Raw genomic sequence first — 23,681 nt, 5'->3', positions numbered from 1 at the left:
AGAACTGTGGTTAAGAGCTCTGCTATCGCTGCTCTATTAACTGCCTTGGCTAAGTGGCAGATGAACCTAGGGATTATTTGTGAATAAATGAGGACTATATTTCATTCTTCAAAGAAAGGAGAGGGAGGGAATTAGTCTCAGCAGAAAATCTGCTTTAGTCTCGGTCCTTTAAACCAGTGTGTGTGTGTGTGTGTGTGTATTTAATACATTCACTATCATATTATGGGAAAGTTTGTAACCGGAAAAGGTTTTGAGATTACCCACGATGCTATTCAAATGCAAAGATGTTCTTCTGGATTTGGTTTAGCAGTTAAGGTTCTGACCTAGAAACCAGGTGACTGCGAGTTCTAATCCTACCTTATGCATGAATGCTGCCTGGGAGACTTTATTGTTATAAATTTAATAAACGAATGGTAGTAAATAGAGGACTACCAATACTATGGAGAATGACTTCCTGGCTGTTTTTAAATCTCAGATGTGTAAAACCATTTGTATGGAGAGCTCAGATGACACAGCAAATCATCTCACTATCCAACCACGATTTTAGCTACAGTACTGATAATCTTCGGTTTACAACCATCCATGTAGTTGTAGTGACTGTTCAAAGTTACAACAGCGGTGAAAAAAAAAGTGACATGACCAGGTTTCACACTTATGACCATTGCCAGCATCCCTAGGGTCCTGTGATCAAGAGTCAGTCACAAAATGTGACAGAGCTTGTAACAAATGCCTTGCTTAGCAACAGAAATTTTGAGCTCAATTGTGGTCATAAATACCGTACAAATCTGGAGCACAGCCATATTGTGAAAGAAAGCCTGTCTGTCCCTAAAGTATCTCGGTTTCTAATCTGAAACGGCTTGATTTTGAGAACAGCCCAGAATCCCTTATAATATGAGATGGGTGATTAAATAAAATTAAATAAATAAAACAAAGTTCAGAAGAAGAAAACTTGTGAAGCGGAGGTTGCCCAGCGGGTACGTCGTGCATAACTTAAGTTTTGTGAAATTCATCCACTTTCCTCAACAGTTGCACCATTTTTCATATTCCTGGCACCAAACTAAAAGAAAGGGACTGGCTCCCTTTGGGGTTTAGAGCATCGTAGTCCCCTAACTCTGGAGAGAAGTGGGGTGGTGGTGGTGCTTGATGCTCTCTGAGGATGGTTGTTTTATTCCAAACGTTTCATTTCCAAACCAGGTTATCATCAGTGCATCGGTACCGAAGTCTTTCAAAAGCTGAGAGGCACATTATAAATGCCCATAAGTGCCATTTCTGTCGCCTCACATATATTTCTGCAGGGATTACATAGCCCATCATTGCCTGCTTCCCTGCCTGCGCTGACTCTCCCACCCCCCCCCCCCCGCCGCCCAAGATAAGATCTGGCAGCGGGTAACCGTCCCAGGAGGTATTAAAAGATCCCGGTTTGTGGGGGGGGAGGGAACTCCTCCTTTTCACGCCCCGGCGCGCCCGCCTGCCGAGGCGGGTCTGGTGCATATAAAAGCGGCTTGCACCGGCTGTTCCTGCCTGTGTCTTTCTCCGCACTTGGGCGCCTCTAGTTTGGACTTCGCGGGACGGCTGCCATGGCCAAGTATGTGGAGCTGTACACAAAAGCAAAGATGCCCATTTTGGGACTGGGCACGTGGAAGGTAAGCAGTCGCAACCCGGAGGCGCTTTTTGCCCGTCTGGACGGCCATCGGTTGGCGCGTCTTCTTTCGTCCCTTATTTGTTCCTTCCCGTTTCGTTCGCGGGCTTTTTGCTCCAAAGGGTAACAAAGCGGAGGATTTGGGGGAAAGGGGGTGGGGGTGGGGGGTGTTTCTTTCGTTGTGCTTTTTTTTTTTTTTTTTTTGCACATGCCTTAAAAACATATTGCAAGCTTGCAAAATAAGCCACGCGTCTTGCAGGCTTGCAATTGAATTGGTGGCCTTCCCGTTTCTTTCTCGTAAAACCGTGGGGCGGGCTTGGGTGTTTTTTTTTTTTTCTTCCCCGTTTACGTTTTGCAGAAAGCTTTTGTGGAAGAGATTCCTGGCTCTCCCAAATGGCAAGCGGCGATTAGCTAATATATCCGTTCTGCATCCGGAAGGAGGCCTCTTTTAATTCCCGATGTCGAAATAAAATTTCAGAAAACACCCCACCCTACCCCAACCCTCTTCCGAGAAAACGGAGACACTGGCCCCACACGGAAATTAAATAAAATGAATTAAAGTTGCTCGGGCTTCGGATTTCATAACGGTTGTCTGGAAAGTGCTTTGTTTGCACGGTTTGGGGTACCGGCGTTCCCTTTTTAGATGCTGAAGTCTCCCAGGAGTCTGAGCTAATGTGGCTTATGGCTAAGGATGCTGGGAATTGTAGTTTAGTAATCATGTGAAGGCTTGATGGTTCACTCCTGCATTATATATACTTGCTTCCCTGGGTATCACTTGGGAGCCAGTATTCTTCTCTTACCACTAGCGTTTAATACCACTTTATAATGCCTTGGTAAGACCACGCTTGGAATACTGCATTTAATTTTGGTCCCCAGGATGTAAAAAAAAAAAAAAAAAAAAGATTTTGAGACTAGTCTAGAAAGAGTGCAGAGAAGAGCAACAAAGATGATTAGGGGACTGGACAGAGGTTAAAATATATAAAGAACTGTTCCTGGAATTTATATCCAGTTTAATGAAAAGAATGATAGTAGTGTTCCAATATCTCAGGGGCTGCCACGTAAAAGAAGGGGTCAATCTATTCTCCAAAGCACCCAGAGGGCAGGACAAGAAGCAATGGATGGAAACTAGTCCAGGAGAGAAGCAATCTACAACTAAGAAGAAATTTCCTGACAGAACAATTAATCAGTGAAACAACTTGCCTCCAGAAGCTGTGAATGCTCCAACACTGGAAGCTTTTAAGAAGAGATTGGACAACCATTTGTCTGAAATAGTATAGGGTTTCCTGCCTAAGCAGGGGGTTGGACTAGAAGACCTCCAAGGTCCCTTCCAACTCTCTTATTCAAATTCTAATTTTTCACAACCAGTCTTAAAATCCAGGCCTTGAGACTTCTTCTGACTTTGGAGATATTCTTACTTCTGTTGGTAGTAAGTTCTTTTGATCCAGATAAGGGCCACCATGGTCAAGTGGCTAAAATATAAAGAGTTAAGAATATTTTTCTTCTGGCTTCCAACTTTGCACCCTTAACCTGATATGAAGAGAAGTGATAGGTGAAAATTGTGGTGTTCTGATGTATATCTATTTTTTTCCCAATAGAGGACCCTTTATATTTACTTGCTGCATAATTTATTCATAAATTAATCTGATTAACATCATTTGGTCCCTTTTGTGAAAATAAATACTTGTCAGTCCAGTTCCTTAATTGACTTTGTTGTATTGTCTTTTTAAAATCCTATAAGTTTCTATCGATAATTACAACTATTACAGGATTTAGAGGCTCTTTTTATTTTAGTTAAGAAAGTATTTAATCCCCATTCTTTTAAAACAGTGCATTTTTTGCATTAGAAGTTTCCATTGGAGTGCCCTTCTTCTACTTATGTGCCCAAAATGATGTCACCTTGTTGGGGAATTCTGGGAGTTGAAATTCACACATCTAAAAAGTTACCAAGATTGAATAAAAGTGCTCTAAATCATGCTGTTTATTCCTTGTTCCTTGACCTCATCTAGGCACTAGAGGTGTTCCCTCAGGGCCTTTCATTTCTCTTGAATAACCTTTCATACAATTCATGACTATTCATTTAACAACTGTTGAAGTTACAATAGTGCTGAAAAAAGTGACTTATGACTGATCCTTGCACTTATGACTGTGGTAACATCCCACTGTCATGTGATCAGAATTTGAGTGCTTGGCAACTGGCATGTATTTATGACATGTAATTGCCACTTCCCCAGAGGCATTCTGATAAAGTCAGGGGAGGAGCAGAGTTCACTTAATGACTATGGCAAAAGTCATAAAATCAGGCATTTTAATAACTGCATCGTTTAATGATGGAGGTTTCAGTCTCAATTGTACTCTTTTTTTAATATAGTTTTTATTAATTTGTAATATGACATACAAAGAGAATACAACAGTAAATATTAGGGAAATTAGGGAAGGAAAAAGGGAAGTGGATAGTGGGGGAAAGCAAGCGGGGAAAGGGGGCATTGACTTCTGATTCCTTTGGTACAGTAAAATAAGGCATTAACATCTATCTTCAACTTTTTACTTTTTCATAATATAAACCAGCCATTTCTATAATAACAATTCTATCTAATCTGTAAAACCCAAACTGTAGTCTTAAATTGGGGACTATCTGTAATCTGAAGCCACCATGCAAAGAGAGTTAATAACATTGGTCACATTACTTTCAATAATTAGCAGTGACAGAGTCATTTCAACAGGAGCTTTTGCTATAAAAATTGTCTGTTCCAAACAAGGTTTCCTTCTGTTAATTCTATTTTCTAATAAAACAGCAGCCTGTAGCTTTATCTTTGCAAGAGCCTTGCTACCTAAATCAAATATGCTTATTTGCCCCTAGGAGCAGAAGAATTTGTTCCAGGAACCCTCAGATGCCTCAGATAATTTGCTTTCTTTAATGTCCTTGACATTTTGTTATCTTTACAAGAAAACCACCAGTGCATCACTTGGAAAACGGTTATGGTACATGAAGACCTAATTAAGAAAACTATATATTTTTGTTTCATTTTTTTTTTTTGGAATTGCCAGCTGCACATATACAGAGTGGGAGTCAGGATTCTGGATCATCAGCTACACACTGGTTTGCCCAGGCTATTAAATTTCTGCCTATAAATAAGCAAATAAATAGCATTAAAGCCTCCCATACTATGTAAGCATATCAGGCAGCAAGGGATCCTCCAGTATTTTTGGTTTTGGGTGAATGTCAGCATCTTCCCATGTGAAATAAATAAATCTTTAGTGTAAATAATATCATAAACAATTTCTGTTTTAACTAAGGATAAGCAGTGTGTGGTATCCTTTGGGTTACGACTTCTTTTACAGTTGTAGAATTCCTCGGCATGCTAAACACTTTGGAAAGTTGCCAAGGTTGAGAAACATTGAAGGTATTACAGCATGCTATGTTTCACCAGTGGTCTGATTTGCACAGAAAAGTAATCAAGTTCTAATTAATTGGGAACAAGCTGCATGCTATTGAACGTAGCTCTTTTCTACCTCCCACTGCCACAAATGTTGTAAATCAATAATGAGCAACACAGAATCAATCCAGGTGCATTGGACTGATATCACAATAACCCAACCAGAACAGTACATTCACAAAGAACTGATCAACTCAAGGACCATGCACATCATCAGCAAAAGGGTGGTGACATCAAAGTAAGCATTATTTCAGGGTGGTTGTTTTTTTAGAAGGTCAGAACAGGGGTTGGGAGACAAATTGTTCCCATTTGTAGAATCAAAAATCCTTCATCCTGTCAAGAAATAGCCTTGAGTCCACGCATCTGGAAGTTGCCAGGGTTGAGAAATACCCTTTTAGCTAATAACTAATAAATGTATGCAAAAATAAATAAAAGAGATAGTTCGTTCTAGTGGTAAAGGCACCTGTCTAGAAATCAGAAAAGTGGGTTCTGGTCTCACCTTAGGCATGAAAATCAGCTTAGTGGCCCAATTCACCTCACAGGGTTGTTGTGGGGAAAATAAGGGGAAGAAGGACTGTTAGGTATGTTCACCACCTTGAGTTATTTATAAAAATAAAAGTGGGACTAAAACAATTAAAAACGAATAAATATATTGGATTACATTTCCCATTATCCCCAAACAACAGGGCTAACACATAGGAAGTTCCAGGAACCTTGATGCTTAGCTTTTTTTTCTTGCTCTCTTCTCAAGTTTGCTATTGCAGAGTATTGAATTATATCAGTATTTCTGTCAAAAATTGCAAATCAATTATATCATAAGTGGGACTCAGAAATGACAGTCATTCCTTGTTTACCAAAGGAGAGGTTAAGCATTAACAGCTCTCCCATCCAAGATAGTATATCCAATCAAGAGCTAAAATGCAGCACTCTGACTTTGTATTCCTTTGAAAGCTAGCATCCTTTCTAACTTGTTCATTGGCATTCATGTTTATAATATAGTTTATCACTAATGAAACTTGCAAAGTTGGCCTATGTAGATGTGACAGTTTTCATTTTCCTTGCCTAGAGATATCACAGATTGTGATTAAATGTTGGCTGCAAATCAAGATGGGAAACCATGGTTAGATTAGGAAACCTTATTTTGTATCATGGTCTTTGTTAGCTATGGTTAAGTATAAAGTACTTTCTATTCTTAATAAACTTTATTTCCAAATTGACGACAGGCAGGGTTGATGTGTGTTTTTGCATTACCTTTGTTAGCATGATAGACAAGCTGATTGCATTAGGTGCAATCACATATCATCCTATATTGTAAAATGGTTTTTTTTATGGCTTTGCTTTAGGTGCAGGCCAAAGGTTGCCATCTTAAGACTGTATATTATACCATTTTTGGACCTTGCTCAAAACAACCAACTGTGGTTAAATATTAAACTAATATCTTACTTTTCATAGGTAAGTTGCTTGCTATGTGATAAATTAGCCAAATAAGATTGTTCACTAGGATTCTTCTGTTGTCCAGTCTCCACCAGGAAAAGTTAAAGATGCTGTGAAGAAGGCGATTGATGTAGGCTACCGCCATATTGATTGTGCCTATGTATACGAGAACGAAGAAGAAATTGGCAGCGGTATTCAGGATGCAATCCAGGCTGGGATTGTAAAGCGTGAGGATCTTTTTATTGTCAGCAAGGTATTATATATTTACATCTTAAGGGGGTGGAGGGGGAAAACCCTTAATTCTGAATGTTTTTAAACACCCTGGATATTTGTAACCTCCCCAGAGTTTAGGAAGATTCAGCAGCATACAAATTAAATAAATAAATAACTGTTGTAGACATTAAAAATCATTAATGTCAGATCATGCTGATTAGTTCCAGGGATAAAGTTACATAAAAAATGCAAAATTAGAACTAGAATGTCCTGCTAGAAAGTGGCAGACCACGACTTCTAGTTCTGACTTAATCATGAAAGCCAGCTAGGATGACTTTGGGGCCAATCCTTCTCTCTTAGCTCAATTCACCTAACAGGGTTGTTGTGGGGAAAATAGGAGAAGGAAGATGTGTTGGATATGTCCACCGCCTTGAGTTATTTGTAAAAATAATAAAGGCAGAATACAAATAGATACATAAAATAAAAATTACAAATGGTTGTATAAATTTTCCATCCATCTAGTTAATAACCTTGATGCTTTTTTTTTTTTTTGGACTGGTCACGGTTTTTGAACTACTTTCAAGGCCAGTTTTTTGTAACATGGATTGTGGCAGCAACTACAGCCTCTCTAGACTCCTGCTGGGATTGACTTTAAATTTAGTGCCCCTATCCAATCTATTCTTGAGTTGAAGAATGGACTGATAATTTGAAGACGTTGGTCTTTTTCTTGAAAGTTACATTCCACCCTCCAGATTTTTCATGTTTCTTACACAAGATCTAGTATGTTTTTTAAGTAATTCCTTATAATCCAGGGGAGTTGTTATGGACACATTGACAGCCATGTGTGTAATTCAGGGAACATGGGAACTAACTTCTCCATATCGTGTCTTTCTTACAGCTTTGGTGCACGTTCCATGAGAAGTCTTTGGTCAAGGGTGCCTGTCAGGCAACTCTGAAGGCCTTGAAGTTGAACTATCTTGACCTCTACCTTATCCACTGGCCTATAGGATGCAAGGTACTCCATATTGGTTTCCCTTCCTTTTGTTGGGAGGAAAACTGACGCACGGATACTGTAGGCTTCCCCATCTTTTCAGTATGTTTAGATTATAGCTCCCAGATTTCTGTAGCTGTTCAGCTTTTCTCCTGGTCAATCAACTGGGAACAAGAGGTCCACAAGAAGAGCATTGACGTTCCATCCCACACTTTCCCCATTGCTATCTGATTGGCATCAGAAAGCTGAAGGGGGAACATGCAGTGAAAATCCAACCCTAAGCACCTCCATTCCCACTCATTCAGACGAGTGGGTGTGAAGAAGGCTGAGTATGTAAGAGTGTAATAAGAAAAGCATGTACAGAACAGGGCGGGAGGAGAAAACACAGTTCCACAAGTAGTGGAGTTCCACAGTTCCACAAAACATTTTTTGTGGGGTGGATTTTTCTATTGTTCGAGTGAATCTGCTTGAACAGGTTTCTTGTTTCTCTGATTTAATTCTGGCCATAAATTTGGCATTCGATATTTAGAACATCAAGCTCATAGGATCCAATCAAAAGTACTTTTAATGGAGACTACAACACAATTAACTTTGCAGTCCTTGAGTGATTACAGTTGAAGGATGGTGGATCAAACCTGGGGCTAGCAAAGTAAAAACCTGTAAAACACTTAGATGGCATCTACACAGCCACAATCCATTTTTTTAATTATTAGAAAAATTAAAAATGGCTCTTTTGAGAATTTCAGGATGAAATATTCAAAAGCTAGTAAGGTGTGGTGGTGTTAACTATTGTATATATTTATTTTGGAGTGCCAGTTGAAGAGGCTGTACCATGGAATTTGCCTTCTAAAACCTTTTGCTGATGTCCTCTCTGGACTCTTTATATTTTCAAGTCCATTTTTAACTATATTTAAGCAATTGGTTGAATAGTTTTTTATGAATATAAGAAAGTGCTATTTTTAGTTTGTGAAGGGAATGTACAACAATGTGCTCTTGGAGAACATAGATTGTAATATCTGCTTTGCAATCAGTACATTCCATGTTTAGCCCCCAGTATCTCAAGGTAAAACTATGAAAAATTACTGCCAGGAATTTAGAGAATCATTATTTAATTAACTGGATACTGCTTTGATTTTTTTTTAAACATCTTCCCAAATTCAGAACCAAGCACATCCTATTTCAGATAGTCCTTGCTTACCAACTACCTCATTTGGCAATCACTCAAAGTTACAACAATGTTTTTTTTAAAAAGTAGCCAATCCTTAACATTCACAGCCATTGCAGTGTCCCACAATCATACAATCACTATTTGGGCAGTTAATTTATGACACACATTTATGACCAACGCAGAGTTACACAATCACCATTTGTGCTTCCCAACTTGCTACTAACAAGAAGAGTTATAGAGATGTGGAGGTAAAATTGCAAGTCGTAGTCATGTGATGTCTTGCTTAATAACCAAACGGGAAATAATGATGTAAGCCTCTCCTAATCATATGTCTTTCCACTTGCCAGATCTAATTGTAGTCATTAAACAAGGACAGGTTGAGCAGTGTGTGGACCACCTATAGTTCCTTGATACCCTGAGATGAGGCCCTAAAAATGGCCTCTTTCTGACTTTTCCTAAAAGGGTTGAAATAGGAGCAGGAGACTTCTGGGGGATAGGACTCACCTAGACCTCTCAAAGAACCCTAAACTCAGCTGTTTAATTGCTGGGATCCAGTGGGCCAGTTCAGACCATTTCTTGGCAGGGTGAAGGATTTTTGATTGTGCAAATGGAAGCAGTTCAGCCGTGACCTTCAAAAAATATGAAATTATGTTTACTTTGATGTCACCACTCTTGGCTGATGATGTGCATGGTCCTCCAGCTGATCAGGGACATAATGTAGGAAAGAAGCAGAGCCAGGGGGCAGAGTTAAGTGAGTAATTAGTCTAGAGTCACAAATGATCAATCATGTCCAGCGCCCCCACCAAATTCTGTAAATTCTTATGTAGCACCAATTTAGAATTCACTGTTAGTTGATTAGATTCTTGTCTATAGGCTGAGCAGTAAATCCTTTTGAATTGCAACTTAACATATGGTCCTGATACTTTGTGCCTGTCATGCAACCCTTTCAGCATTATTTACTGGTAGTTTAGAAGTAAACTGACTTGGGCTCTTGGTATTTATTGACAGGCTGGAGATGATCTGTTTCCTGTGGATGATAAAGGCATGTTGATATCCAGTAACACAAGTATTTTAGACACATGGGAGGTATGTTCAATTTCAATTAAAGATGTTTCTTCCCTGTAGGCAGTGGGTTGAATGTGGATATTTTATATCTTGTACTATTATATTGCAGATATTATAACTTGGCATTTGTTGAAATTATGACATAAATTTTATATCATGGAGATTTTTTTATTTGTGATTTATTTTAATATGACACTTGCTTAATTATGGGTCCCTCTTGATTTTTTTGAGGATATTTACCAAAAATACAAAAATATTTTTGGTTAGAAATGCAGACTTAAGATTTCCTTGGCTATTGTAAGCTTTCAAGAGGAAGAGATTAAGGTATTATTTAAATCTCACTATTCTCCCTCCTATTTAGGATAAGCAAAAGAACCCAGAGAAAATGAATAGCATTAAAGCCTCCCATACTATGTAAGCATATCAGGCAGCAAGGGATCCTCCAATATTTTTGGTTTTGGGTAAATATGTCAGCATCTTCCCATGTGAAATAAATCTTTAGTGTAAATAATATCATAAACAATTTCTGTTTTAACTAAGGATAAGCAGTGTGTGTTATCCTTTGGGTTACGACTTCTTTTACAGTTGTAGAATTCCTCAGCATGCTAAACACTTTGGAAAGTTGCCAAGGTTGAGAAACATTGAAGGTATTACAGCATGCTATGTTTCACCAGTGGTCTGATTTGCACAGAAAAGTAATCAAGTTCTAATTAATTGGGAACAAGCTGCATGCTATTGAAGGTAGCTCTTTTCTACCTCCCACTGCCACAAATGTTGTAAATCAATAATGAGCAACACAGAATCAATCCAGGTGCATTGGACTGATATCACAATAACCCAACCAGAACAGTACATTCACAAAGAACTGATCAACTAAAGATTCCTGAAAAGTCACATATGTACAATTAAATTTCTATTAGCTGCACACCTTCTGTTCTAGTTTGAAGCATATTTAAATAACAAATAGGATGTAATAACTGGAATTGGCTGATGCTTATGCTCTTAACTGCTGGCAGAGTTATAATCCATCCTTCTAACTTTGGAAGTTGGATTGCTTATCTGCCTCATCTCTCCCTCTGAAACTCTCTTGTAGCCAGTCCCTATAATTGGGACATTTATGACAAAATCTGCTTTAGTTTCAAATTATGTTGTATGAACTCAACCAGATTTGACTTATAGAACAATCATGGCTTATAGCAATTATGATCCAGGCGCTCTAAGAGAGGGCTTGGAAAACATCAGTTGTTGTTGTTATCCTTATTAGTATCATTACTATTATTATTATACAAAAAGAATGAAAACTGATGTGTTCAGAAGTTTGCATGTTGTAAGTGGTAGAATTACAGAAAGGTTGCAACTAGTGATGTTTTTGAATGTGAACCTCTTTGTAATGCTTCTTCTCTTGCTGACCTTGAGAAGTCCTAAAAAGACTTAACATCAGGCAGATTTTTGTGTTGATATATGTAACTGCTTAAACTCCTATTTGGTCTTTGGTATGTCCTTAGGCAATGGAGGAACTAGTAGATGTTGGATTGGTGAAGGCAATTGGTGTTTCCAACTTCAACCATGAACAGATGGAGAGAATCTTGAAGAAGCCCAAATTGAAGTACAAACCTGCAAATAACCAGGTAAATTCATAGGAAGAAGTGGTCTGGGGATTATGAAGAGTTATTTATAAAGAGAGATAAGGATAAAAACAACATACCAATAGAATATTTGTAGCCCAGAGTCGAATTCTGGGGTCCTTGGTGCCCTCTGAACTTGATGATTTCCTTGCAGACATTTCATTACCAAACAAGGTAACATCATCAGATCATCATGAATGTACAATTGTCCTACACCCTCTCTCTCTCTTTAATCCCCATACTGACAGCTGATCTCTACATTTTAAAGTGGATTCACATTCTAATTTGAATTTCAGAGCAATCTTGATTGAAATTGCAAATTGAAATTTAACGTGATATATACTAACCACAAGGTGTGTTTCTTTATTATCATTGAACTTGTAAAAAATTGAATCTACCAGTTTGTATGGCATTAGAAAAATACCCTATCTGACAGACACTGGAATTAGATATTTTTCAGTAATCTAAAAAATACTTTTACAGCTCGATAAGTTAAAACCATTGGAACAAGAGAATCTCTGGAGGAGCTCAAGATGTTTTTGTCTTGATCTGCTTTTAAAATGTCTTTGAGAACATTAGGAATCAAAACCGACTTGAAGGCACGTCATCAACATCTATTGAAATATCAGACTTATCTATATATATGCAATCACAAATTCAAATTGATTAGAAACTGTTGCCTTTTCGCATTTCTGCAGTCTATGATATATTCTGAAAGGAGGTATTGGATGACAGAGAAGGATGCTTTAGAGTAAAATGACATTCTAAATATAGTTGGCCTGTTCTGTCGGATTATGCTTGTGCACCGTCTTCTCCTGTATCTTTTTTGCAAATAAATTTTGAATTTCTAGACGTTTCTGAAACAAGGTATCTTGCAAACCCCAATCGATCACTACCTCCCAATTAATAATCAGAATTCATACAAGGAATTTTTGAGAAGTTTCAGCGGTGTCTGTTTAATAATCATTTCAGCCAGAAATAAAGTAAACTGTCATGTGACCGTATACAGTACAGTAACAGTTTTTTCTGTACACTTGCAAGCAAGTGGAGAACTCACCACATGAAGATTGCAAGAACGATTGCTTTTTTCAGAGACTCGGTGAAAGTGCATGAATGACATAATTTTATCAGTTAAGTTATATATTCTTTTGACTTTTGTGTTAGGATTTCCAAATTTATTTTTTCCTTTGTGAGACAAAAATCCTCTCTCTACTTGCTATTAATATGATTGTGGAATTTCTCTTGGCCAGAGGACGACTTCAATTAGCATCACGTTAACCTGACATTTAATCATGATTTATTGATTAAACAAGACATGGTTGATGTCACACAACCTGCTGAGCTGTAAATCAAACAAATCATGGTGTAACATGGTAGAATTGCCAGACCAACAAATAAAGTTATTGGTTTTTTTTAAGGGAAAGTATTGAGCTACCTGTTAATTTTTCTTAAGCAGCAGTAAGGAAATTCAGCATTAAAATCCTGCTAACCATTAAGTAAGGGCTGCAGTGGGATGCAATTATATAGGGAAGGCTTGTAATTGAAATCTAACATGGATGGCAATGTAGCTTTTAAAAAGGCAATCGTGTTTTCTGAAGAAACGAGCTGTTTGAAATGGGACATGGTTTTTCTCTTCCCACAGTGAAAAGAAGTTGGCTATGTCCACAGTTAAACTTGACCCAAATGCAGATCATTTTTGTTTTTTTTTAATGGGAAACATTTTGAATTTCAACCTGTTTCGGGGTAATAAACATACTGACATCTATTTTTGTATATGTTGTAGGTTGAATGCCACCCGTATCTTACTCAGGAAAAGCTGATTGAGTACTGTCAGTCCAAAGGGATCTCCGTCACAGCCTATAGTCCCCTTGGCTCTCCAGATAGACCCTGGTGAGAACATTCGGTCTTTTACTCTTGCACTGAGCAAAAAATGCTGGAGCTGAGAGTTCTCGAACATCTGATTTGCTAATCATTAATCGCACATTGGAATGCATAAATGGGAAATGGAAATGAATCAAGAGCACGCCCCTGAAATTATTTTATTTATTTCTCAAATTTATTTGCCACACAATATATAACGAGAGCATTAAAAACATTCAGCATTAAAAATAAAACACTAAAGATTAACAAGAGATAAGATAAAAGGGACAAATAGGTGGAAGTAGGATCTTCTAATCTACTAACCACCTCCAATTTGGGATGCCTGCATCAGGCCATCAAACCAGTTGGCAAAGGCTGTGGCACAGTGGTTAGAGTACAGTACTGCAGACTACTTCTGCTGACTGCCGGCTGCAATTTGGCATTTCGAATCTCACCAGGTTCAAGGTTGACACAGCCTTCCATCCTTCCGAGGTGGGTAAAATGAGGACCCGGATTGTTGGGGGCAATAGGCTGACTGTAAACTGCTTAGAGAGGGCTGTAAAACACTGTAAAGCGGTATATAAGTGCTATTGCTATTTTCAGGCCCTTTCAGGCCAAGAGGGTGGGAGCAGATCTCACCTCAAGGGGCATGACGTTCCAAAGGGTGAGAGCCACAGTAGAAAAAGTTCTCTGCCAGCCGAAATTTCTTGCTTGTCAGGATCCGCAGCATAACATCTTCTGGTCCAGAACAAGTGGGCTAATCCCAAATGATAAAGCAAAATGGAGAAACATCATTCTCCAGGTATTTCTGAATCAAGGCCAAACATTCCCAGCCATCATAATCTGTCAAAAAAAAAGATGATGGACATATAGTTGAACAGATGAAAGAAAATGGATTCTCCGCACTACATCTACTTGTGGAAACCTAGAAGCATTAAGAGAGATATTTTTGCCAGCTATAATGTAGCTATCTTCAGATTAATGGGTTTAATCATTTTTTATTTTCTCTACAAAAATTGTATTTGTGATTAGTAAGAGGAATATAGATACATTAGAAAAAATAATTAGAATGATTATTAATGGTGACCATAATGTAATATAACAGTGAATAACAGAAGCAGTAGTAATTATTAGGGAAACGTGTAAGATAATGCAAGTAACAGGTTACATGTAAGGTAGTGACAGATTTGATACAGAGAGAAAAGTTAGAAATTTAGATTCATACAACATGTGATACCTAAAATCACATCAAGTGCGTTTATTGTGTAAACGTAGTTTAAACCTAAGGAAACTATAATGTGCCTGATGAACCTACACATAGACTGGATTTATACAAAATACATGGGACCATAAGCATTTGTTTTTGTTTGTTTGTTTGTTAAATTTATTTGCTCCCTATTTTTCTCTAGGCAACTTACTTAGTTTACTTAGCCTGTTATATGAATTTACCCAATGTGTTTCATAAATTATTTCTGGTTCTTCGTTAATTATGCTTTAACTGAATAGCCAAGATTCAGTTAAATATTATGTGTGGGCAAGAAAGCTCTCCAAAGATCACCAGATGCATTCAAGCTAATGAGATGTTAAGCCGTATTTTTATCATCTCATTGAACTAAAAAAAAATTTATCTTCGTTTTTGCCATTCATAGAGGATGAAATAATATATTAGGAAGAAAAGATGATTTGGGAAAATGTTACAAGATACCGTAATGATGTGTAATTTTCCATTCTAGCTAGTTAGCCTTGCAGCTGGATAGCAATTCTTTTATTCCTGTGAAATGTAAATTTTCTTAGTGTTATTATTAATTATTTGCTACCCTTGGTTTCTTTTAATGCTAGGGCCAAGCCTGAAGATCCTTCAGTCCTGGATGATCCAAAAATTAAAGAGATTGCAGCTAAACATAATAAAACTGCAGCTCAGGTGGGTATGTGTGCAGTTAAGTAGGAAATATCATATATCAAGTGGTTATTGGAAGGACAGATTCTCTAAGGTAGGGGTCCCCAACCCCAGTCCATGGACTGGCACTGGGCCATAGCATGCCAGAACTGGGCCGCGCAAACAAAGCCTCATCTGTGGGATGCAGGCAGCATACAAAATCACACCCTCTGGTCTGTGGAAAACCTCTTTCCATGGAACCAGTCCCTGGTGCCTAAAAGGTTGGGGGCCACTGTTCTAAGGAGTTAAATATAACTCCTAGGTAGACTGTACTAACCGAGATACCAAACAGTGTTGAAAAGAATGATCCATTTTGCTGAGAGAGGGGGGGTGGGGTGAGCTCTTGGAAGAGTTTGCATGTCAGCATGATCATATACATACATGAGTTGAGTGGGAGTAGGATATACATTTTCCAATGAGTAATCCTTACTTGGTTTGGCCTGGTCTTGGCTCTCAGGTCCTGATCCGGTTTCATATCCAGAGAAATACAATTGTGATTCCCAAGTCCATCACTCCATCGCGGATTGAAGAAAACTTCAAGGTAAAAATAATGCCCACTTCTGGATTAGTTGATTCCTACATAGCATATTGTGGTTGGTCACACAGTCAGCCAGATGTTTAGATTGGATTTGGCATTTTTATCTATAGGGTGCTTCCCAAGAACCTAGGATAAGCAGATGTTTATTATATATTATGTTATGTTATGTTATTAGGATGAAGGGTTCTTCCTGGAGGTTGTGGACTAATATATGTGATTGGTGTAGTCTGGGTTAGTAGATGGATATTTTTTGACCTTCCAGTGTCTCCAAATCTTAAGGATGATATGATATGATATAAATATAATACTGCTTTAGACACTAAAAAAGGGGTTAGTTGCAATTATACTCCTGGCTAAAGATAGTTGTGGGTCACTCTTGTGGTTTAACTAAAGCAAAATTCAGCAAACGCCTGACTTGCTTCCCTGTCTAAGAGATTATTAGAACTTGGGTTTCCTTGTTTTAACACTCTAATTGTTTTATTCTACGCCACCCAGAGTCACTCGACAGTGAAATGGATGGCTTATAAATTTAATAAATAAATACATCATCATGGCTCTCACATGGTATATGTTATCCATTAAATGGAGATTTTTTTGTTTATTATAAGATTCCAAATTTGATGCTTTAGATCAGGGGCGTCAAACTCGATTTTATTGAAGGCTTGTTTGACCTCGGGGGGGGGGGGCTGGGGGTGTGTGGCTAGAGTGGGCATGGCCTGCTCAATGTCACTCATGTCGGGGCACCTATGGCAGCCCGAGTGCTCTGCCAGCAAAAACAGGCTCCTGAGCTCTGTTTCCGGCTACAACGGCCTCCTGCAACCCTCTGCCAGCAAATACTGAGCTCTGGTTTTGCTGGCAGAGGTTTGCAGGAAGCCATTACAGCTGGAAATGGCTGTTTTAGCTGGCAGAGGCACCGCGGGCCGGTCCCCCACTGTTTCCAGGGTGGGTCTACAGACCAAATCTATGCACCCTGCGAGGCAGGTCTGGCCCAGGCCTTGAGTTTGACACACCTGCTTTAGATTATTCCAACAGATGGAAGAGCATATATTTTATGATGTTTTCTCTTCTGACTCCTGCAGTTTACAGGAAGTCCTTGATTTACAGCTATTCATTTAGTGACCCTTCAGAGTTAGACCAACACTGAAAAAAAATGACTGATGACCAGTTTTCACACTTACAACCATTGCTCAAAATTCAGACGCTTGGCAATTAATTCATATTTATGGCATTTGCAGTGTCCTGGGGTCATGTGATGGGGAAGCCAAATTCACTTAATAACCATATCACTAATTTAATAACTGCAGTGATTCACTTAACAACTGTGGCAAGAAAGGTCATAAAACAGGGCAAAATACACTTCACAACTGTCTCACTTAGCAACAGAAATTTTGGGCTCAGTTTTAGTCATCACTCAAGGCCTAACTGTAATAGGATTTAATAGCAGAAGTTGGAAAGACCCCAAGACTCAGAAAAAACAACTACTCATCCAAACAGATGCTTTGGAAGAAGTTTAACATCATAAAAAAACCTGGCTGGGTTCATACTAAGCTTAATGTGTTTTATTAGATTAATGGTTTAGTAGTGCATCAAACGAATCATTATTGAGACTTGTTTAATAAACTAGGGAGTGAAAATAAATGAGGCATTAGAATACATGAATGCAATTACTCTCAGCTTTCCTCTTCTGAAGTTAGTTTGTCTACACAAGTTGATGAAAAGTGAGAAAATATGAATAAGATTCGGCTTGAAGACCCTCCATTTGTTCCCAAGAACGAAACAGCTCACCCCAATTGTGAGATGATGGATATTACTGAAAGATAGCTTTTAATGAATTATAAGACTTCCTGAGCCCTGCTAGCATTGTTTGATACAGTTCCTATTTTTCTTGATCGGCGGCTGGAGTGGATTGGAGTTATATAAAACATGTCTGAACAAGCAAATGTTTCCCAACCCAGCTGTAGCTGTTTATGATTGCTTTGGGACTCTTTGTGTATCTGGCAGTTACTGCATTTCCCAGTAAAGATAAGGTAGGCTGATAGGCAAAGAATTATCTGCATGGAGGTTCATAGTGATCAGCAAAAAAGAATGTAACTATTACATGTGTGCTCAACTATTGGCGTTGTAGGACTTGATGGAAAACGGCTAATGTAGAGATTAATTGCATTCATTTCTCTTTTATTTTTCTTCTGGGCTGGTTGGATAACACATCAGTTGCCTACGCCAAAGTTTCTCAACCTTGGCGACTCCAGCACTGGCTGGAGAATTCTGGGAGTTAGAATCCACAGATCTTAAAGTCACAAGGTTGAGAAACACTGATTTATGCTATCTAAGGGACTACTTAGGGCCATACCAGCTACATTTTTTAATCCTCAGGATACCATCAATTTTGGCAGCTCAATTCCCGCTATAAAGGATCTGTTTTGTGAAATGTTATTCTGACTATAGAATAGAATAGAATAGAATAGAATAGAATAGAATAGAATAGAATAGAATAGAATAGAATAGAATAGGAAATTATAATTTCCGTGGCTCACTTGTTCCAAAATTACAGTCTTTGGGGAAGAAGGAACACCAACTTGAGCGATAACCGGCAAGTGTATAATTATTCTAATTATGCTATGGGCTTTGAGATCACTATTTTTAAAAAAACAATATATTCTTGTTGCTCAGGTCAAATAATATCAATGGACTCTGCTATGAATGTTCAACAGAGTTGTCAAATAATTGCCCAAACCAACTATAAACTAACTTTGTAAGTGCTGGGAATGGATTGTGTCTAATGTCATCCTTATTTTTGGTAGCCTGCTTGTTTAGATCAGGGCAAATTGAGAAGTGTTTTGTTTATTTTTAATTTAACTGCTTTCAAGAAGCAGAGGATTGTAGACAGATCGATACAAATCTGTGCTGCTGAAATATTTCTGTAGGTAGCAGAACCAGGCATAGAATGGCATTGAACCGTACTTGGCAATGGAGGAAAATCAATTCCTTTGTAAATATAAATGAAAAACAGGGATGTACTTTCTTAGACCTTCAGGAATTTTAGACAATAATTCTTTGTACTAAACTAGATTCATAAATGCTGTAGTTGAAGATATATAGTATATGACACCCAATGTTAAAGGTTCCTCAAGCATATTCCACAGAATTATGGTTTTGGGAGTTCTTAGAATTTCTTACCATTATTTTTTTTCCCCTGCCTGCTAGGTATTTGACTTTGACTTGTCTAAGCAGGACATGGAAACCATCCTCAGTTTCAACAGGAACTGGAGAGCATGTGCAATGACTTCGTAAGTATGATTTGGAGAAAATGTTGGGAGTGTTGTCCAATTCAGTACTAATTAGAGCTGTTATGCTTTCTTGGGCAACAGCTTGTAAAACCCCTTGTATGATTTTTATGGGCAGCTGAATTCATAAAGCAAGTAGAACTCAGGTTTTGTATGAATTTTTTTCCTGTAAAATTATACATGCTTCAGATATTTAAATTATCTCGAAACAAAATGAAATAGACTACTGTTTTTGGAATTAGTTTTTGCTGGTATTTTTATGATCATTTTTGAAATTTGAATTGATCTAAAGTAATGTAGTTCCACAACATTATTTTTTTAATTGAAGGGGAATTCCAGGTTAACCATGGATCAAACCATAACATGGTACGTGGTAAATGATTAGTTATACTAAATAAACACTTTTCTCACTATAAACAATAGGTTCAACCTAATCCATTTTATTAGAAACAAGGCTTCTTAGTTGGATTCCCATGTTACACTGAGCCACCGTGTCATTTCTTTGATTTAACAAATCCAAACAAAGATGTCTGGAGAATTCTGGGGGTTGAAGTCCACAAGTGTTAAAGTTGCCTAGTTTGGGGACCCCAATTTAGAGTTACAACAGCACTGTCAAGTGCCAGGGAAATCAGGTGATCCAGGCAGTTCAAATGGGTATAAAGATTTATTGCAAGCTTAACAAGAATCTGAACTAGTAACAGTCAAAGCAAATTGGCTGTAGATAAGGGTTAAGGAATTCAAGGTGGACTGGACTTAGTTCTCTTGTAGGCATGAAGGGACTCATGACTGATGACACGTTTGGCTCCTTCAGGCTCAGCCCTGGTCATCTCTTAACAAGCATTGAAAAAAAACTGATCATTGCACTTAACCATTGCAGTATCCCCACACAGTCAGTTGATCAAAATTTGGACACTTGGCAAACAGCATGTATTTGCAACAGTTGCAAATATGTTATCATTTGTAACAGTTGCAAATATGTTATCATTTGCAACAGTTGCAAATATGTTATCATTTGCAACCCTTCCCAGCTGGCTTCTAACAAGCGAAGTCAATAGCAGAAGCTGTGACTCACTTAACATCCACCTGTCCTGACTTAGGCTTCCTTAGAAAGCATAAAACACAATCTTTGTTTCGGGCAAAATCTCTTTTATTTCCATGGCTTTGAATTACGTTCATTCATAGCCTGCAAGGCTTCACAAACAGTCTTTCAGGGGAATGTTTATGAACACCCACCTTATGGCACATGGAATGCTGCCAGAGAACTAACTGCCCAAATGCAGGGCAAGGTCAAACTTGACACAGTCAAACAGAACTTTTCAAAGCTTGAATTGACCAGACGAACTAATTGCTTCCTGCAAAAGTTCACATCCCGTTCGCTCCTCTATGTCCTATGGGAGGGGCCAATCATCTCCAAGGTGTGGCCTCAGTCGACCCTGCTTTCTCAATTGTTCTTGTCTTCTGGTAGCCCTGTGCAAACTGGGAACCGGTTCCAGTAACTCCCCTGCCTTACTGCTGTCTGAGTCTGAAGGCCGCTGATGACGGCCAGCCTGTCCTGGCCCCATCCCTGCCTCCGATGCAGAGCCCTTGTCCGAACCCTCCTCAGCCTCCAAGACTGGCCTAGATGCAGGGGTGGGATCCAACCAGTGTAACTACCAGTTCGGTGATTTTTTGATTTGCACGTGTGTGAATCATCGTCATCTTGCTGCCTGGACAGCTGAGCAGCACTGCGCAGGTGTGCAGTGGTTGAAAAAGCATTTTTTTCCTGCTTTTTCAACCACAGCTGTGCCACACAAAGAGCTGAGGTTGAAAAGGCAGGAAATAAAGGACAGGTAAGAGCCCGGGCGGGCAGGTGGGCCAAAACAGCAGCAGACATAGAACTGGTTCTATGTCTGCTGCTCTTCAGAGCTACCGGTTCTACAGAGTTGGATAGAACCGGTAGAATCCCACCCCTGCCCAGGTTCCTCCCCAACCTCCTCACTACTGTCCAACTCTGCTGCCAGCTCCCTCAGACACCAGCGGGCCACAACACCACCTTGCTTAGCAACAGAAGTTCTGGTCCAAGTTGTGGACATAAGTTGGGGGCTTCCTGTACACTCAACTTTACTGCTGCTGTTTTTGCTTGACTTTATATATGCTTCTGATGATAAAATAACATTTTGTCAACCCTATGTTGTATGCTGGACTAAATCTCTGAATTTCCAGCCGGTATGGCATATGGTCCAAAATATGTGAAGGACACCAGGTTGGGGAAGGGTCAGAGAGATAATTGTAGGCTCGTGTAATGCTTTTAAAGTTGTGAGTATTCAGTGTTCAACAGACATACTGAGTGTTTGCCAATGGCTTGCCTATGGATTGACCAGCCTATGATTAATACCTTCTAAGTCCCAATTTTATTTGCTGAATAGCAATTGCCAACATTAAAATACGAATTTATTATGTTTGATATTAATCCAGCCAAGTTTCTAAAACAGAGGATCATCCTCAGTTTTGAGGATGAGAAAAAAATAAACATACCAAATGAAGAACACTCTTATGAGTGTTAGACGAGGCTATATATGTTTGATGATCACAATTTGTGCTAATTCATGCTAGATGATATCAAGGACTTTTGAAGTTTAGGGTATTAGCATACAATTCTTGCTTGGCCTGCCCTCCCAAGGCAGCCTTAAGTGCCATTTAATTCCAATGTCCAATTCTCTCTCTCTTCAGGTGTATCAATCACAAGGAATATCCTTTCAGCATTGAATACTAAAAGTCCTGAAAAAGAAGGGAGTACACAGTGGACTGTTGGTGTTGATTATGTTGCCATTTCTTTTCGGATCAGCCTCTCCATGCAATCTTTATAAACTTTTTTTCTGCCTAAATTGAATATGATATGATTATTTTTATAAGCATATACTACAGTACTTCTCTGATGAGATCACTAGAAAAATGACCCATAATTTAATTTGTCTTCTATTTCTTCTGAAACCATTTCAAGTTAATGTCTCCCGTTTGAAAAAACAGAATATTTTTTTAACATTTGGAGGGGGGGATTTAATAATCTGTGTGTATGCTGTATTACACTCAATTCTTTCTTTGGTTCCAGACATGATGCATTAAAGCTTTGGTGGAATTGTATGTTTTTGTAGTTAACTCTATGTAGGATTCTCATTCAAGAATTTGGAATGTATTCTTCTAAGAGTGCTAAACTTTAATAAAATTCTTTGGTTACTCTAGTGGTTCTTCTGTTTCCAGATGATAAAAATCATATTAGCTATGAATAATTTCAAAAACCACATATGTAAAACAGATATATTAAAAGCCTATAATAGGAGCCCTGGTAGTATTGCAGGCTAACTCTGCCCACAGTCTGGAATTCGATCCTGAAGACTCAAGGTTGATTCAGCCTTCCATCATTCCAGGGTTGGTAAAATGAAGGTCCAGATTGTTGGAGCAATATTGTAAACCTCTCAGAGAGTGCTATAAAAGCACTATAGAGCGATATATAAGTTTTCAGTGCTGTTGTTATTGCTATAATAATAAATACCTTGTGGTTTCCAGATCAGAATGGTTATCAGTAGACCTCGCCCCAAAAGGGATAAAGACTAGATCAGCAGCACACTGTATGGATCAGCAGCATACTATATGGATATAAAGGGTTGGCAAGCCTTTGGATATAGATTTTGTGTTGGAAACTGAGACTTGATATTCAAGTTGCTTTTTGGGAAGACGCACAACTCTAGTCAAGGAAGGAAGAACACTTAGGCCTTAAGGGATACTACAAGGAGCAGAATAGAGGAAGGGTCCTTGATTCTAACCTCTTGCTCAATGCAGAGGTCCAACTTAAAACATCCCAAATGGATGGCTATCTGCTGGTATACGTCTGATAAAGAGCACCCCACTACCTATCCGGATACTTGGTTCAATAGTCACTACTTTCATTTTTGCAAAAGTTTTTCTAACAGAATGTACTTTACATCCTGCAAGTCACTCTATGGAGTGAGAAAATGTTTCAACGTATCTGAAGAGTCATGGTACCTCCATCTTTTCTGAAAACTAAATGTGCAGAAAACAGCAAGATTTCCCAAGTCAGGCAGGCCGTATCCAAGAAAACTAGGAAACAAATCTCTATTACTGGGTCAGTCAACATTCAGATCAACACAGATTGCATTCAATGGCATAGTTCCTGGGCACCATGTGACAAGGAACTAACAATACTCTGTTCCATTTGCTAGGCAACTAGGATAAGGAACTGCAAAGCTGCTTGAAATTACGAAATATATCTCAAATCCATCAACTTTTCTGCCTTGTTTTGTTTTTAATTTAGAGACTATCCAAGTATATCCGGGCAATTTACAGGTACAAATAATAAAACCATATGAAAGACAGTTAAAAACAAAATTAAGAATAAAGTGAGAACAAGATTAAAAGACAAGTTAAAAAGGCAGAAGGCGTGTGTCAGCACTGAAGACTCAAAATGGCCTCAGCCATTTTGGTTGCTATGGGCATGTT

At 38.6% G+C, this 23,681-nt stretch overlaps 1 protein-coding gene across 1 annotated transcript; it reads left to right on the top strand.

The window, feature by feature from the left end:
- The first annotated feature begins 1,238 nt into the window (after positions 1-1,238).
- LOC113419370 (aldo-keto reductase family 1 member B1-like) lies at positions 1,239-22,405 on the top strand. The gene is made up of 10 exons (XM_087968667.1): positions 1,239-1,643; positions 6,593-6,760; positions 7,619-7,735; positions 9,888-9,965; positions 11,450-11,572; positions 13,353-13,459; positions 15,269-15,350; positions 15,823-15,906; positions 19,108-19,190; positions 21,897-22,405. The coding sequence occupies exons 1-10, from the start codon at positions 1,578-1,580 to the stop codon at positions 21,937-21,939; spliced, it is 951 nt and encodes a 316-aa protein (XP_087824793.1). The 5' UTR covers positions 1,239-1,577; the 3' UTR covers positions 21,940-22,405.
- The last annotated feature ends 1,276 nt before the right edge of the window (positions 22,406-23,681 follow it).

Source organism: Notechis scutatus, chromosome 6 (genome assembly GCF_049901735.1).
Source record: "Notechis scutatus isolate UNSWTSFEM ecotype Mainland chromosome 6, rNotScu1.2, whole genome shotgun sequence".
NCBI classification, from domain to species: domain Eukaryota; kingdom Metazoa; phylum Chordata; class Lepidosauria; order Squamata; family Elapidae; genus Notechis; species Notechis scutatus.
The sequence above is the reverse complement of the archived record's forward strand: the minus strand, read 5'-3'. Positions and strand labels throughout refer to the sequence as shown.